The sequence below is a fragment of the Diadema setosum genome, chromosome 2 (genome assembly GCF_964275005.1).
Source record: "Diadema setosum chromosome 2, eeDiaSeto1, whole genome shotgun sequence".
In the NCBI taxonomy this organism is placed as follows: domain Eukaryota; kingdom Metazoa; phylum Echinodermata; class Echinoidea; order Diadematoida; family Diadematidae; genus Diadema; species Diadema setosum.
The window spans coordinates 48,683,638-48,699,118 of NC_092686.1; the positions used below are offsets into that span (position 1 = coordinate 48,683,638).

The 15,481-nt window shown below is 37.6% G+C and overlaps 1 protein-coding gene across 1 annotated transcript in view; it reads left to right on the forward strand.

Annotated features, from left to right (window-relative positions):
- LOC140245941 (Fanconi anemia group D2 protein-like) overlaps nt 1-15,481 on the forward strand; it is a 46,909-nt gene that overhangs the window by 2,901 nt on the left and 28,527 nt on the right. Inside the window, exons 3-10 of the mRNA XM_072325407.1 lie at nt 953-1,020; nt 1,474-1,526; nt 2,797-2,844; nt 3,468-3,528; nt 4,118-4,173; nt 4,523-4,610; nt 12,591-12,715; nt 14,598-14,685. Coding sequence (XP_072181508.1) covers nt 953-1,020; nt 1,474-1,526; nt 2,797-2,844; nt 3,468-3,528; nt 4,118-4,173; nt 4,523-4,610; nt 12,591-12,715; nt 14,598-14,685 — 587 coding nt within the window. The remainder of the gene's footprint in view (nt 1-952; nt 1,021-1,473; nt 1,527-2,796; nt 2,845-3,467; nt 3,529-4,117; nt 4,174-4,522; nt 4,611-12,590; nt 12,716-14,597; nt 14,686-15,481) is intronic.

A 15,481-nucleotide genomic window follows, 5' to 3' on the forward strand; every position in this document is an offset into this window, starting at 1 on the left:
TAACAAATGACAAACGATACCAAACGATTGAACGATCATATTTTTCACGCAATCGATAGGATAAATTTGTCTATTCCATACAATGTGAAAAAGCAGATGACCGATTATTGTAATGCATATGAAAATGTGATAATTTGACTAACCCATATGATATAACAGATGATGACTTTTGTTGTCAGAAACATGTACCAAACGTTCTACCCTCAGGGTTTGAAATGCTATTTCGGGAGGCTATAAGTCCCTCAATAGCATTTCAAACCCTTCGGGTGGAACATTGGGTATGTTCCCTCCCCCGCCAGTCATCATCTATATAATGTTATATCAGGGCTCGACACTAACGGTGGCCCGGGGCCACCAAAAACGCACGTCGGGCCACCAAAATTTCAGAAATGAATAATTTGGTGGCCTGATCGGGCCACCAAAAAGGGTCGGATGTTTGCCCATGCCTTTGGGCCACCAAAAATAAAAGTTAGTGTGGAGCCCTGGTTATATGTTTGTTTGTGTGTGTGTGTGTGTGTGTGTGTGTGTGTGTGTGTGTTTAATCATGATGGAGTAATGGACCTGGTTTCAACTGAAAACATTTTGTGAAGTGACATTCTAGATTGAAATGATAATCATGGAGTAATGGACCTTGTTTTAAGTGAAAACATATAAAATTACTTTTTGAATTGAATTAGTTGGTCATAATAGATTGTATCTGGTCAATATCATATTCTTTGCCATCAGACCCAATCAATATACAGATGTACTGTAGATCACATTGATGTTCTGAATATAGATTGATTTCTCTGCAGTTGCAATGTATGTGATGTGTGAAAGTTAGAATTGAATACTTTCACTGTGCAATTTAATATGAACATGCTACCTTAGCGTCCTGTGCATCCATTTGTATAATTAATTGGAAGTTTTTGTTTGTTTGTTTGTTTGTCTACTTTACTTTTACAACTGTTAGGTGTGGATCAAGTTATGTTCCAGAAAAAGATCAGAAAAGCTGTGAAATCCAGCATGAATCTGGAAAAGGTAAACATTCATACACTAACTGTCAAAGTCATGTGTAAACAGCAAGGCTTGCAAATTACTTGAAAGCATTTTTATGTCATCAGTGTGATATTTATTGTCAAGTCACAGACATAACCCCCCCCCCCCTAAAAAAAAAAAAAAAAAAATAGTACTTGAAGAGGGTGGTTTTGATGAAAAATGCAAAATTGTGAGATCTCTCAAATATTTGAGACAAAAGTATGATAATAAGAAAGTTTAGAATCAAGAGAATGTAATTAGCATACTAATATTTGGTAATTTTATAATTCCTTTGGGTTGACAGGCCTTGAATCTTATGCTATATTTGACAGACATAAAATGTGTATTGCATGGAGAGAGAAGACCTAGGAGCAGAATTTATGCAAAATTCTACATGAACAGGGAATGTTCTTTGATCTTTGAAAGATGTTTTCATATATTTTATGTCTTTAACAGACCATTGAAGAATTTATCACCGGCTTACAGAACCACATTGAAGATTCGGTGAGGTATGTCAAACCATTGCTTCTCAGTATTCAGGTGTCAACAGGCTTCACTCATGTAGTACTCAGAGTCTGCTGATCATAAGCTTAACAAAGAGCAGAAATATAATCATCCAGCAGTGTTTATCAGCAAAAAAATTGTGCTGGCTTTTGTTACATAAATTATATATTTATTTATTTTTGTTTATTTGTTTATTTATTTGTTCATTCATTTATTTTAAGGATGCAATAGCTCATTTGACAAGTGATACAAGCTAACTATGGAAATAGAAGTATTGAGATCATACACTATTATAAATGCATATTTGGCTGTTTTTGAAATACTCACTGATATGGTTTCAGTGTTGGAAAGGGATATACAGTAATTGAACATTTTTTGTCTTCTAGTGTTACTTCAGAGATGGCTTTCTCCTGCATTTTCCAATTTAAAAACCTCACTTAAATGCATTAATGTTATCACGCTGTGATGTGCAGTTATGTGGGATCTCATACTGTATTTATTTGTTAAATCATATTATATTAACCGGTTCCTTAAGGGAACCTGGTGTATCAAAATGTAGACAAGAGTGCCTGCATTTGTGGCCTCAATTCATGTTTATACGATTTATACTGCCCATAAAAATGGCTTTGATAGAAAGATTAGAGTTTCTTCTATCAGCATGTGTTCTCTTTCTGTAGGAAAACTGCGTATATCAGTAGTATCTACTTTTTTTATGATGTAGTTTGCGCTCGTGTTGCTATAGAACTCGTGTGAAAATGTACACAGCAATCACGGCTGAGCTCAGTAGGTTTTGGTGTTCGCTGACCCCATTTAGGTGCCTCGTTTTGAGTATAACAAAAGAGTCTGCTAGCCCATCAGCACACGCTCAATTGATACCTCGCACCCGGTTGATATTTTCATTGTACGATGGGACATGTAATTCACCGTGGAAAGGAAGAGATACATGTACCGCTTGACTTCTTTCTCACATGTGGATTACCAACCTGTTCGTTCTTTGTCGACGAGGAAAAAAAAATCTTGTTTGGGGGCATTGAAGGCTCTCAGAGAATTGCGGGAGGAACGGTTAAAGCATGTTTATGTTTATCTTACCCAGAGATACACAAAAGTTCAGAATGAATCAAATTCATTCAGAGCAGACAAAATGCTAGTAGTATGGACTGTGAAGTAGAAAAGATATGGTGTGACTGTATACTTACTATAAATGCAGACAGGTAAGGCGAGTGATATGGAGAAGAACTTAACCAACAGCAAACTACAAATTGAATGTTTCCACAGATTAAAGTACAGCTTGCTGCCAACCATGTCATCTGCAGAGTGTGAGAGGTGAGCACACCAGATTCTATCAAACTTTCACAACTGACCACATTTATCATGTATCAAACCTCAGCAATTGAAAATATTTTAAACAAATTATCAGTGCTGTGATGATGACTTAACCTGCAAACTTTACTGTAATAATTACAATTTATAAGTTTGAAAATCTCCTCTGAATCTCTAATGATGATACAAATCCTCTCTATAGTTGTTGCTTCCATTTTCATGTCATAATGGTAAAACCCCCACCAAATTATATAATGGTATCCCAGTTCACATTCTTTTTAGTAATATTTGATCATCAATTGTTCTGTTATATAATCATATGCATAAAGTGTAGGGTTATTCTGTAGGGCATACACTTTTGCATATGGCACAATATGAACAAACAAGGGGGAGGGATGAGTCTCCAAATACACATTTTCTATTTTGCTAGCTTTTATGACTGATACTTCACTCACAAATGACATTTTTTTTTTGGGGGGGGGGGATTTTGATAGGTGTACATTTTACCTAATTCTAACACCATTTTGTTCAGTCAATAGAAGCAAATATTTCATTGCTTTCCACTGAAAGTTTGAAATCTTTTTGTGAAATGGCAAGTGTGTCTTGACTTCTGACCATTACTGCAGTGCTAGAGGGGGCAATCAAGATAGTTTGATCAGACTACTTCTTGGGGTGGATGAGATGCAGGTAAGTTTACTTTGGATTTTCTACAATGTCTTCGTCATTACCTACGTACATGTATATTATTGCAATTTTAGTTTTTGTGTGTTACTGTTTGTTTTGCCCCATAGCATTCATTCTCTATTCCTATTAACATGTTTGTCCTTTCCACTCACTTGCAAATGCCTGTTTCTCAAAGCTTTGTTTTATTATTGGATTTTAAACAATTTTGAGGCATAAATGTACTGGAGACACATCTATTCTCAACCCATTGCAACTGTGCCAGAGATATTCAAGTTCTGTGATATAAATTGGAGAGAGAGAGAGAGAGAGAGAGCGGTGGATTTTTTTCTTCTGCCTAAATCTGTGAGATTTGTTGAAGCCAGAATTTGCTTTGCCACTTCTTTGCTTATCAGAAGACAGACTGTACATTATAATTTGTTTTGCTCATGTGTTGTAGGTACTTCATGAACAGAAAACTGCCATATGACATGATCCTGTGTTTGATGATCATAAGTTCTGCAATACTTCTTGAATTCTAGTGTGAACAATCTTATGAATCATCTACTGAACCATCTATCTCACTGAGTCATATTATTATCCGTTACAATTTCAGCCAGCTCTGGTCAACATGCTCCTTGAAAAGCTGCCAGAATTCATGGGGGAAGAAGAGTAAGTGTATTGCTTTATACAAGAGAACCTTATCCTCTTCCCTTTCAATTTGTCTACATCATGTCGGACACCTCAATTACTGTCACATTTCCAATCTTAAAATGCAACTTTTTGTATGTAAACAGTATCAGTCATCTATTAGTGCAATGCTCATGCTTCATTTTGTTGTCATATGGCATGCTTTTAGGGGGTAAATGCAGTGATTAGTGTCTTTAATATTCGACTGTATAGAGATTGAGACTTTCTTTGTGTGCTACCTTATTATGAGTATTTAGTGTGAATTCCATGCCAAGCCTCAAGAAGTATTTCTCTACTCTAACTTTTTGTTTTATGTTCAACCTGTGAGCAGTAGCATGTTTGACTACAGTGAAGCAGTGGACCTTCCAAAACTAATTCTCAACCAGTTCCACTGGCTTGACAGAGTCATCAACAGCAAGGCAAGTTGCGATGTGTGAGGGTGGAAAGACATATGTTAATTCTGCTACGTCATCATATTTATTCATTCTGTGTTTTTTGGTAGCATTTTGAGCCTTGGACTTTTTTTTTCCATTTTGAATTTACTTATATTTTGAAATAATGCACTTGTTAAAATAATTCAGTTGATCCCTCAAGTAATGGCAATTATATGTTTCATTTTTTTCAGTTACCTTCTTACTCTGTCCTGTCAGTATTTTGATTCATATGCTGTTATTGATATTTATGCCTCCGCCACGAAGTGGTGCTGGAGGCATTATGTTTTCGGGTTGTCCGTCCGTCCGTCCGTCCGTCCGTCCGTCCGTACGTCTGTACGTCCGTACGTCCGTACGTCCGTCTGTCCATCCGCATTCGTTTACGCGATAACTTGAGAAATATTGACTGGAATTTTACCAAACTTGGTCCAAATATAAAGTATGATGGGGCAATTACTTGATTAGATTTTTTGGTGAAATCGGCTAAAGGTCAAAGGTCAAAGGTCAAGGTCAAATCATGAAATTGTATCCGTTTACGCGATAACTCAAGACTGGATTGAGCAAATTTCACCAAACTTTGTCTGAGGATGATGTTTGATGGGACAATTACATGATAGTTTTTTTAATGAAATCGGACAGAGGTCAAAGGTCAAAGATCAAGGTCAAATCCTAAAATTTATCTGTTTACGTGATAACTCAAAACTGGATGAAGTAGCTTTCACCAAACTTGGTCCAAGGATGATGTATGATGGGGCAATTAGTTGAGGAGATTTTAGTGACATTGGCAAGAGGTCAAAGGTCAAAAGGTCAAGGTCAAATGCTGAAAATGTTGCTATTTCCCCCATATCTATGCAATGCCCGAAGGTATTTTATTGAAACTTAGTGTAGACATGTACTACTGCGTAAAGATTCTCCAGAGAGAGTTTCATGTCAGAAGGTCAAAGGTCAAAAGGTCAAAGGTTAGGTGAAAATGTTGCAATTTCACTTTTCTGGCAAATGGTTTAATGTATCTTCATAGAACTTGGTACATATGCATGTACTGACTGGCAGGGATTATCTAGGGAATTTAGGGGTCATGGGTCAGTATGTAGTCAGGGGTCAAAGGTCAAGGTCAACTCCTCAAAATTTTACTGTTTCCCTCATATACCAGTGTATATTCAATGCTTGCATTATTAGTTTTAAAACTTAATATATACATGTTGTATTACCTAATGGAGATTCTCCGGGAAATTTCCAGAGGTCAAAGGTTAAGGATCAAAGGTCAGGTTTAAATGAAAAAAAAAACAAACCTATTTTGTACTGTAATTACACTCTTTCTTCATGCCTTGAAAAGTACTCAATGCATAAACTTATAACAGGGTCGGTCAGAAGTCAAGTAAAAATCCTCAATCCCCCAAATATGTGTACCTGCACTCTTAGACAATTATAGCAAACCCAGTTTGAGGAAAGTGAACATTCAATACATTTCTGACAAACCTGTCATGTCAGTATTTTGCCAGTTATGTGAAACTGTCATCACACAGTGTGAAGACATTGTACTATACACCTATTGGGAGAGTCATGCATTATGGTGGAGGTATCAGTCGCCATAGTGACATTTCTAGTTTAAAATGTGATTTTCAGGGTATTGGTACACTTTAACATAAATGCACAGGAAGGATAGTACACTGTTAGCACAATTCCCGCCATGGTGTCAATCTTATGGTAGTGCTCTGATCCAGCACCTTACAATGCAGCACATCTATATGAAGGTCTTGGTTTCACTTTATTCAGACTTCGGGAATTTGTGATGAAACAAGCCAAATAGCTCTAACACACACACACACACACACACACAAATCCAACTCAATAAATTGTTGATGGTTTTGCAAGCTCTGTTTGATAGCCAACTGTATGTTTTCCATCTGAAGAGGGCTGCATACCTCTACAGAGTTCATAATAACAAGCAATTAGTCATTGAACTGTACATGTCTTTCAGGTATTGTTCAGTGGTGTGATCTTTCTCCATTGGCTGGTTCGATCAAGTAGCATACTGTACACATGAATGTATGCCATTTATACATGCATAAAATTTGCTACATATGAATGACCGCAGATCTGACACCGTAACAGAATGCCTGAGCACATTTATATATTCATATATAACAATATATATATTCACATACATTATATATATTCATATATTCATATATTCATATATTCATATAATCATATATTCATATATTCATATATTCATATATTCATATATTCATATATTCATATATTCATATATTCATATAATCATATATTCATATATTCATATATTCATATAATCATATATTCATATATTCATATATTCATATATTCATATATTCATATATTCATATATTCATATAATCATATATTCATATATTCATATTGGCCTGTATGTAGTATGGACCTGTTGATCATTTGTGATTATTTGTAATTATTTGTAATTATACAGTTACAGACAAGCCTGATTTCACATAGACCATGTACAAAGTACAGCTGGGCCAAAGGCGGGGCCTAAGGCCGGACCCAAGGCCACGGGCCTTAGCCCGGAACCAGGGGCCCAGAGCCCAAGTGGGCCCAGGCCCAGGGGCCCATAGCCCAAGTGGGCCCAGGCCCAGTGGCTCAGGGGCCCACTGGGCTCACGGGGCCCAAGGCCGGGCCGAGGCCAGGAGCCCAAGTGCTGGCCCAAGGCAGGGGGCCCAGCCAGGGGCAACCAGACTGAGACCACTAAGAGTACCAGTCATGACTTGCTGTGATAATGATGTGGCAGGCCTGTGCATACACATATTATGTAAGTACACTGTACAGGGCTGTGCATATTATGTAAATACACTGTGCACTAACTATACACAGTCATGACGTGCTGTGATAATGATGTGACAGGCCTGTGCATACACATATTATGTAAATACACTGTACAGGGCTGTGCATATTATGTAAATACACTGTACACTAACTATACACAGCCCAGTCGCTGTATAAATCGCGACAGGGCTGCACCTGAGCAGCCCACAACACAGAGTAAACACAAAGCAAATTTTACGATTGCATTTAGTTTTGATACTTGCCATCATTTTTTGTCACCTCAACTGCATCAAAGACAATCTTTATGAACTCTTTATGTGCCATGGAGGAAATTCCCTGTGTGCCACTTTATTCTCTGAGGCACGAAGGTAGTCATGCTTTGAGAAAGAATTTTGTTTTTCCAATTTGTATAACTTCTTCAAATTTCTGTTAAGCTGGACATAATAGTGAGCAAAGTTAGAGAGGAATGCCAAACTTTGCTTCCATATACAATGTATAAGAATTCTATTTTCAATTTTTCTTTTGAATTACCAGTTGCTACATTACTGTAAAGGCATGACTTTTGCACATAAAATAGTGACAGAAACTTAGAATGTACACGCAAATCTAGTTGGGAACACCGCTTGATAGTCAATCACCACATAGAATGCAAGCCGTATGTGAGAGGAACAAAAGCGCGAGAAACGCTTTGATTGTACCGTGGGATTAGTGATGTATCGATCGGTTTTGGCGGCTTTGTTTGTTGAGCAGAATATGCGAAGTTGGCACGCCGTCGACTGAGCCGGACGTGCGAACGTGGCACATAAAGAGTTAATGAGACTTCATACCGTACCTGTTTTCCTGGGGTTATTTGTGGGAATTCTCCGATCTGGGTACTATTCGCAAATCTAACAACATGTGAAAATATCAACTCCTGATCATGTAACGTGCATGTGTACATTTCTGTGTTCACTGCTGTATTCCATGAACATGAATTCAACAACTACTGTTATATCCTGTAATATGAGCTGCCAGGACAAAACTCACATACGCTCTGATTCTGTATAGCAATCACTTTCAAAGCAATGTATTGATACATTTCTGCCAGCTAAAAATTCTTAAATGTCGGTTCACCCATGTGAACGGGTACAGAAACTGAAGCCTAGGTGGTGGGTTAAGCAGAATTGCTGCTGTCCTTACAGTCCCACTCATATGTTTTCATGTTAGTCTAATGCTAGTTTGAGGCAATAAGAGAGTGTGCCAAGCAGTTTGCGAAGCAGGGATTCAGCTGGATGTCGAAAGTGATTAGCCATTCTGATACTTGAATTTAACAATACCATTTAACAATTCCATACCACCTAAAACCCCAACCCTATCAAATTCTTTAGAATTTCTGCTATCAAAACAATGATAGGATAATCAAAGTAAATTTTTTCTGTCACAAATCTGCTGTTACTGTGTTATTACCTCCGCCCAGGGGGAAGGTTATGTTTTCGTTACCGTTGGTTTGTTTGTTTGTTTGTTTGTTAGTTAGTTTGTCTGTGTGCAAAATAACTCAAAAAGTAGGTAACGAATTTGGATGAAACTTGCAAGAAAGGTTTAGATTGATACAAGTAACAGATGATCAAATTTTGGTAGTGATCTGAGAATTTTGGAGGAATTTATGAAGAATTTTTTATATTTTGGCAGGTAGGGTCAATGAACTTGGGAGTTCAGGCTGCGCGTATTTGAGGTTTGCATGCGCGCACTAGTGCATGCTCTAGTTTCTGCTAGGGCGAGGCGCGCCGTGCAGCTGAGGGTTTATGACGTAACAAAGGCTTCTATATTGGGAAATTGGGCGACTTTCAGCACACAATGCTGTGAGTATGTATGGGTGGAAATCACTTCTATGGAAGAACAAGATCAGTGGTGGAAATGATCTGCATGCTTGGCGGAGGTCTGCGCTCTCAGAGTGCTTCTGTAGTTTTGAATGTCTTCCTCTGTGAAAAATGTGAAATCAATGAAAGGAAAAAATATGGTACCTGGTAAATATTAATAGCTGTACACATTATTCACACATGTACTATACAATGTATGACAGTAGCATATATTCACTCACAAAAAACACTGATACAGTTGAACCTCTCGTATCCGGACAAGTCGGGACCGGGGCTCATCCGGATAAGGGATTTGGCCGGATACGGGAGACTCAATGCTTTATACATGTACATATACATACACATGTACTGATGTAGCCCATTGTAGTATGTGTACCACATGTAGTAATGTGTATACTGCAACCTTTTCATTGTTACACTCAGTAACAGACCCCAAAATAGAGGTTCGTATTTGCAAGAATGAAATCATTTTCTTTTATAAATTCTTGGAATGATTTACCTAAATAATTATTAAGAAATGTATCAAGTAGATCTTGAAAATAAACCGTACTCGGCAAAGTCGACTGTAGGTCGCCATTGTTAGATTGAGTTGGAAATCCCCCTTTCCTCCCATAATTATTAAAAAAAATCACGGTGAGATTGCATCCGTATAATAGACCAGTTCGTAATTCCACTTTGCGCATGAGCAGAAAAAGGTCATTTGTACCAACAGGCATTTTGGTTTATTAATTCACTGAGATAAGCATCTGTGATGTGATGATTATTCATGTGATCCTTATCTAAATAGTGCTTGCCAGCACATCCACCTGACAGCAAGCCTGGTATGAGGCAATATCAAAAGAAAAAGGTTGTTATTACATTCAATACGAAACAATGAATTAGATGCTTGCTAAAGTGTCCACTGACGGACTATTCTGGTCACCTGGTCTAAACACAAGTTTATACTTTGTTTGAACACGAATTCCATAAATTGTTATGTCGGGCAAGCTTATGCATTATACCGCTTTGAAAACGAGTGAAGTGCCTAACCAACTGAGAAAAAAGAAAGGTTATCTGTACCAAGGTGTACATGAGCTAATTACGAACTGGCTTATAGAGAGATCCGGATAAAGGGAGGCCGGACAAGAGAGGTTCAACTGTACATGTAAAGGAGTTAAAGAATCAGCAGACATAGTTTTACAAGATGTATTGCAGAGTTCAATTAGTATTATTATTATTATTATTATTATTATTAGTAGTAGTAGTAGTAGTAGTAGTAGTAATAGTAGTAGAAGTAGCAATGATAATAATAATGATAATAGTGGCTACTTGTATAGCGCACAGGTCCGCTTTTTAGTGCTTATGGCGCTTCATAAACGAAAAGATAGATATAACACATGTTCAAGCATGACAACAGAGAAGAAAATGGCAAACAACAACAAACACCAGATAAAGAATACAATTGTTCCGAACATTATAGACTGCAATTTAGTCCTCAGTGTGAGAGGAATAGGTAACGTTTTGAAGTTTGGATTTGAATGTTTCTGTAGATGACAATTATAGCTGTACACACAGAGAAAATGTTCCAGTTAATGAGGAACGTAGTCATACAAAGTGTATGTATTTCACATTTTTCAGTATTTTCAATCTTTCATATCCATATGCAATGGGCATAATGGACTCATTTGCATATCATTTGCATAGTATGCTATCATGGGGTGTGAAAGTATGCTGAGTGTTGACATATAGGTCATCCACTCATTGTATCCCCCGAACAGAGTTCGGAGGATACTATGGATTTGGCCTCGTTGCGCCGCGTCCGCCGCAGAGATTTTCTTGTGAGCACTCTACTGGCTGCAGTTCTTCTTAGATCATCTTCAAATTTGGCATGAAGGTGTGTTATGGTAAAACGAAGACGCCTATTGTTTTTGGTGATGGTGCCCTCGCTTGTTCCGTCTTTACACATGACAAAGTAAATTTAACAGGGTCTGTTTGTGTGTGCGACGCTGGCCTTGCTTCGTGACCAATTTTTTTTATGCCTCCGCCAACGAAGTGGCCGGAAGCATTATGTTTTCGGGTCATCCGTCCGTCCGTCCCATTTTGTTTTTGTCGATATCTCAAGAACCGTGTGGTGGTTTACATCAAACTTGGTATGAGGGTATATCCTGGGGGGATAATACTTCGTTTGGATTTTAGGGTCACGGGGTCGAAGGTCAAAGGTCACAGGTTATTTTGTGAAAAAAAAAGGTTGAAAATTCATGTTTTTCTCCATATCTCGCAAATGGTTCAAGGTATCTTCATGGAACTTAGTATATATGCTTGTTCCAATGGGCAGTGATTATCTAGGGAAGTTGGGGGTCATGGTTCAAAGGTCAGGGGGTCAAAGGTCAAGGTCAACTCCTCAAAATATCACTACTTTCCTTATGGTTATGCAATGCCTGAAGGTTTTTTTTTTTTTTAACTTGATGTATGCATGTATTACCCGATATATATTCTGTGGGAAGTTTCTTGCCAAAAGGTCAAAGGTCAAGTGAAAGTGTTGAATTGCACTTTTTCCTCCATATCTCAAAAGTAACTCAAGGTATCATCATGAAACTTACATATTTATGCATGGTCAACCTAACGGTGATTCTCTTTGGAACTGTGAGGTCAAAGGTCAAAGGCCAGGTTTAGATAATGCTATTTTCCCATTTGATACTGAAATTATACTTTTTCTCAATACCTTGAAAATTACTCAATGCACAAACTTATAAAGGGTCAAAAGTCAAGTAAAAATCATCAGTTCCCCAAATACCTGCACTCTGACATTTTTAATCATTCATCCAATTGAACCTAGTTCTAGGAAAGTGAACATTCAGCACATTTGTGGCAAACCTGTCATTTTAATATTTTACCAATGTGTGAAACTGTCATCAAACATTGTCAAGACATTGTACTATAGACCTATTAGGAGAACCATGCATTATGGCGGAGGCATATCAGTCGCTGTAGCGATATATCTAGTTTGTATATGTTGTTGTTGGAATCAGCTATCGTTTACCGAGTCATTGACACATTTACTAATAACTGCAAATGTGCATCATGATGTTCCTCAAAGATAATGATAGCTTAGTAATGTTTGTCTACTTGGGTTAGATGCTGCAGAATGATATTATTATATTATCACAGAGTTATTATTTCCTTATTCCATTTAAGGTGGAATTGAATCATACATGTGATTGACAGAGTCTTATTTTTTTCCAAGTAGAGTTATCAGGCACTAAAAATTATTTATATATTCATCTGTCCCTGCCTTTGGTTCATTTATTTGATCCAGGAGATGACCGATAAAATGCTGGAGATGGTGGAGATTTCATCCCTGTCTGTCCAACAGGAGATCATTGCCTGCATCCCAGAGGTGGTCAGTGACCAGGAGCATCATGAGGTCACTACTAGATTGAAGTGAGCCCTCTGTAGTTAGATTATGGCTAAAGTTATGAGAAGGGTACTGGTAACAGCCATGCTACATATTGGGTCATAATATCACTTTCACAGAGTGATCATATCCACAACTTACCTCACAACCCCCACACAATAAACATAGAGAACAACATGAATTATTCTTAATTAGAGCAGCCATGTAATATGATATGAATATCATAATCGTGTATGTCATATTAAGTTCATATAAATACTAATGGCAAACTTCTGTCAATATGGCCATATTCCCTGAGAATTTCAAGCTTAAAGACTCTTCTAGTTCAGTGAGAGCTGTATAAAAATTTCAACCCCTAGTTATACCCCCGCCAAACGAAGTTTGAAGGGGGTATATAGGAATCAGCGGACGGTCGGGCGGTCGGGCGGGCGGTCGGTCGGGCGGTCGGTAGGGCGGTCGGGCGGTCGGTCCGTTGCAAATCTTGCGTCGCGAACTACTTCCTCAGTTTTCAACCGATTCCCATAAAACTTGGCACAGATGTGTGCCTTGGGTTGTAGATGTGCAAGACATATTTTTTGACAGTACCCAAAAGTACGTTGCCATGGTAACGGCATATTATGGGCAAAAATGGGTACAAATCTTGCGTCGCGAACTCCTCCCACAGTTTTTGATCAATTTTTATGAAATTAGGTACAGATGTTCATCTGAATATGTTAATGTGCAAGACACATATTTCTGCAGTGGCAAAAAGTGCGTTGCCATGGTAACGGCATGTTATTGGTAAAATATAGGGCAAAATGCTTCATGGCAAAACTGCTTCATCAGTGTTCTTCCAATTCTCATGGAATTCATATGGAATGTTTGTCTTAGGATATAGGTCAGCATGACACATTTCTTGACAGTGACAAAAAGTATGTTGCCATGGTAACAGCTCACATATTATGAGCCAAAATGATGGAAAATTTTGTGTTGCAAACTACTTCCTCAGTTTTTGCCCAATTTCCATGAAACTTGGTACAGATGTGTGCCTTTGGTTGTAGATGTGCAAGACGCATTTTTCGACAGTACCCGAAAGTACGTTGCCATGGTAACGGCATATTAATGGCAGATGATCAAGGAAAGATCTTGCGGATTTAACTACTTCCTCAGTTTTTTGACCAAAGCTTATGAAATGTTGTTTTGACCAAAGCTTATGAAATGTTGTTTGGCGGGGGTATAACCAGTCGCTGTAGCGACATTTCTAGTTTGATCTTCTGACTATGATTATATTCTTATAATCACTACACTGCCTAAATTAATAATGTTCTAAATTTTGTCAGATTATATGATTTTTATATTGAAGTATATGCTATGATGCTAGTGTTCCATGTGTTCTTGGAACACCATACTGGTATGTCATCAACTGTTAAAGGGATAGTACAGTTTTGGTTGAGATGAAAATTGAGCTTTTAAATTTTTGCAAGATACCAGAAAACACTTATGATATAGTACAGAGCATACCATTTTAAGAGGAATTCAAAGTTTATTTGATGAAAATCGGGTTTGGAATAACTGAAACATTCAAAAACAAAGAAAAACAAAGCGATCGTTACAAAGTGTGGGTCCCACACTTTATTGGAATCGCTCTTTTTTGATATCTCAGCCATTTCAAAACCAATTTTCAACAAATAAACATTGAATTCCTCATAAAATTGCATGCTCTTTTATATTTTATATGAGATTTCTCATTATCCCACCTGAAAATGGTAGAAACCGGAAATTAGGTCTTAACCAGAACTGTACGATCCCTTTAAAAACTGACTGGGGAAGTGTTTTATATTCCATATTAAGATGACTGAGTGATTTGTTTTGATTTCTCATCATGATCTCTACAATTTCTTGATGTGTCTGTGTTGTCTTCGTGCATAGAAACATGCTAGAGTGTAACACCCAGCTCACAGTTCCCATCATAGATGCACTGGACAATCTCAACCTGACCCCAGAACTCGTCAGAGAAGTATGTTTCTACCACTTGAATTCTGATAGCTTTTATTCCATTGCAAGGGAGTGATACAGAAATGTATTGGGAGAAAGGCCAATCTGACACATTTGCTCATGGCAAGCTTGAATAACTTTTCCACTTTCTCTACAACTTTAATGTTTACACATTACACCTCTCTCACTCTTACTAGGAGAACGTGGCATGCATTAATTAAGACACATAATTATATATGATTCATCATTTAATTATGATTATACTCTGCTTTGTAATGATATGCACTTCATAGATCTCTGATCAGTGTTTCATGTCTTTATTCAAATTTAACTTTAAAGTCACAGATGAGAAAATGATGAGTATACTTTAGGGAGAAAGGTCATAAAGTTCTAAGTCAGAAGGATATTATTTGAGATCGCAAAGTGGATAGCTTTATGAACTTTCCAAAAAAATGAATGAAATAAATCTTTACCATTAGAATACAATTCTCTGTGACTATCATAATAGTTCATGTATCACTGAGTGACCCCAGACCAAGCCAGAGCTATATTTACTTTGACTGATCCTCATATTCTCTTAGAAAATCCGTGGAGTCCAGGGTGTTGATGGTTAGATGTGTGATTGTATATTTGCATTCATGCAATGATAATATGATAGGCACTCTTGAGATCATTGTACTGAAATGTCCAGCTTGGCTGGTAGGGTGACACAACATTTGCTCCTGCTACAATTGCTGTGGTCATAAATTCTCTGAGGACTTAGTGTTAGGGTTAGAATTGTGATAGGGTTTTAGGTTTAGTTTGATGTGAGGATGAGA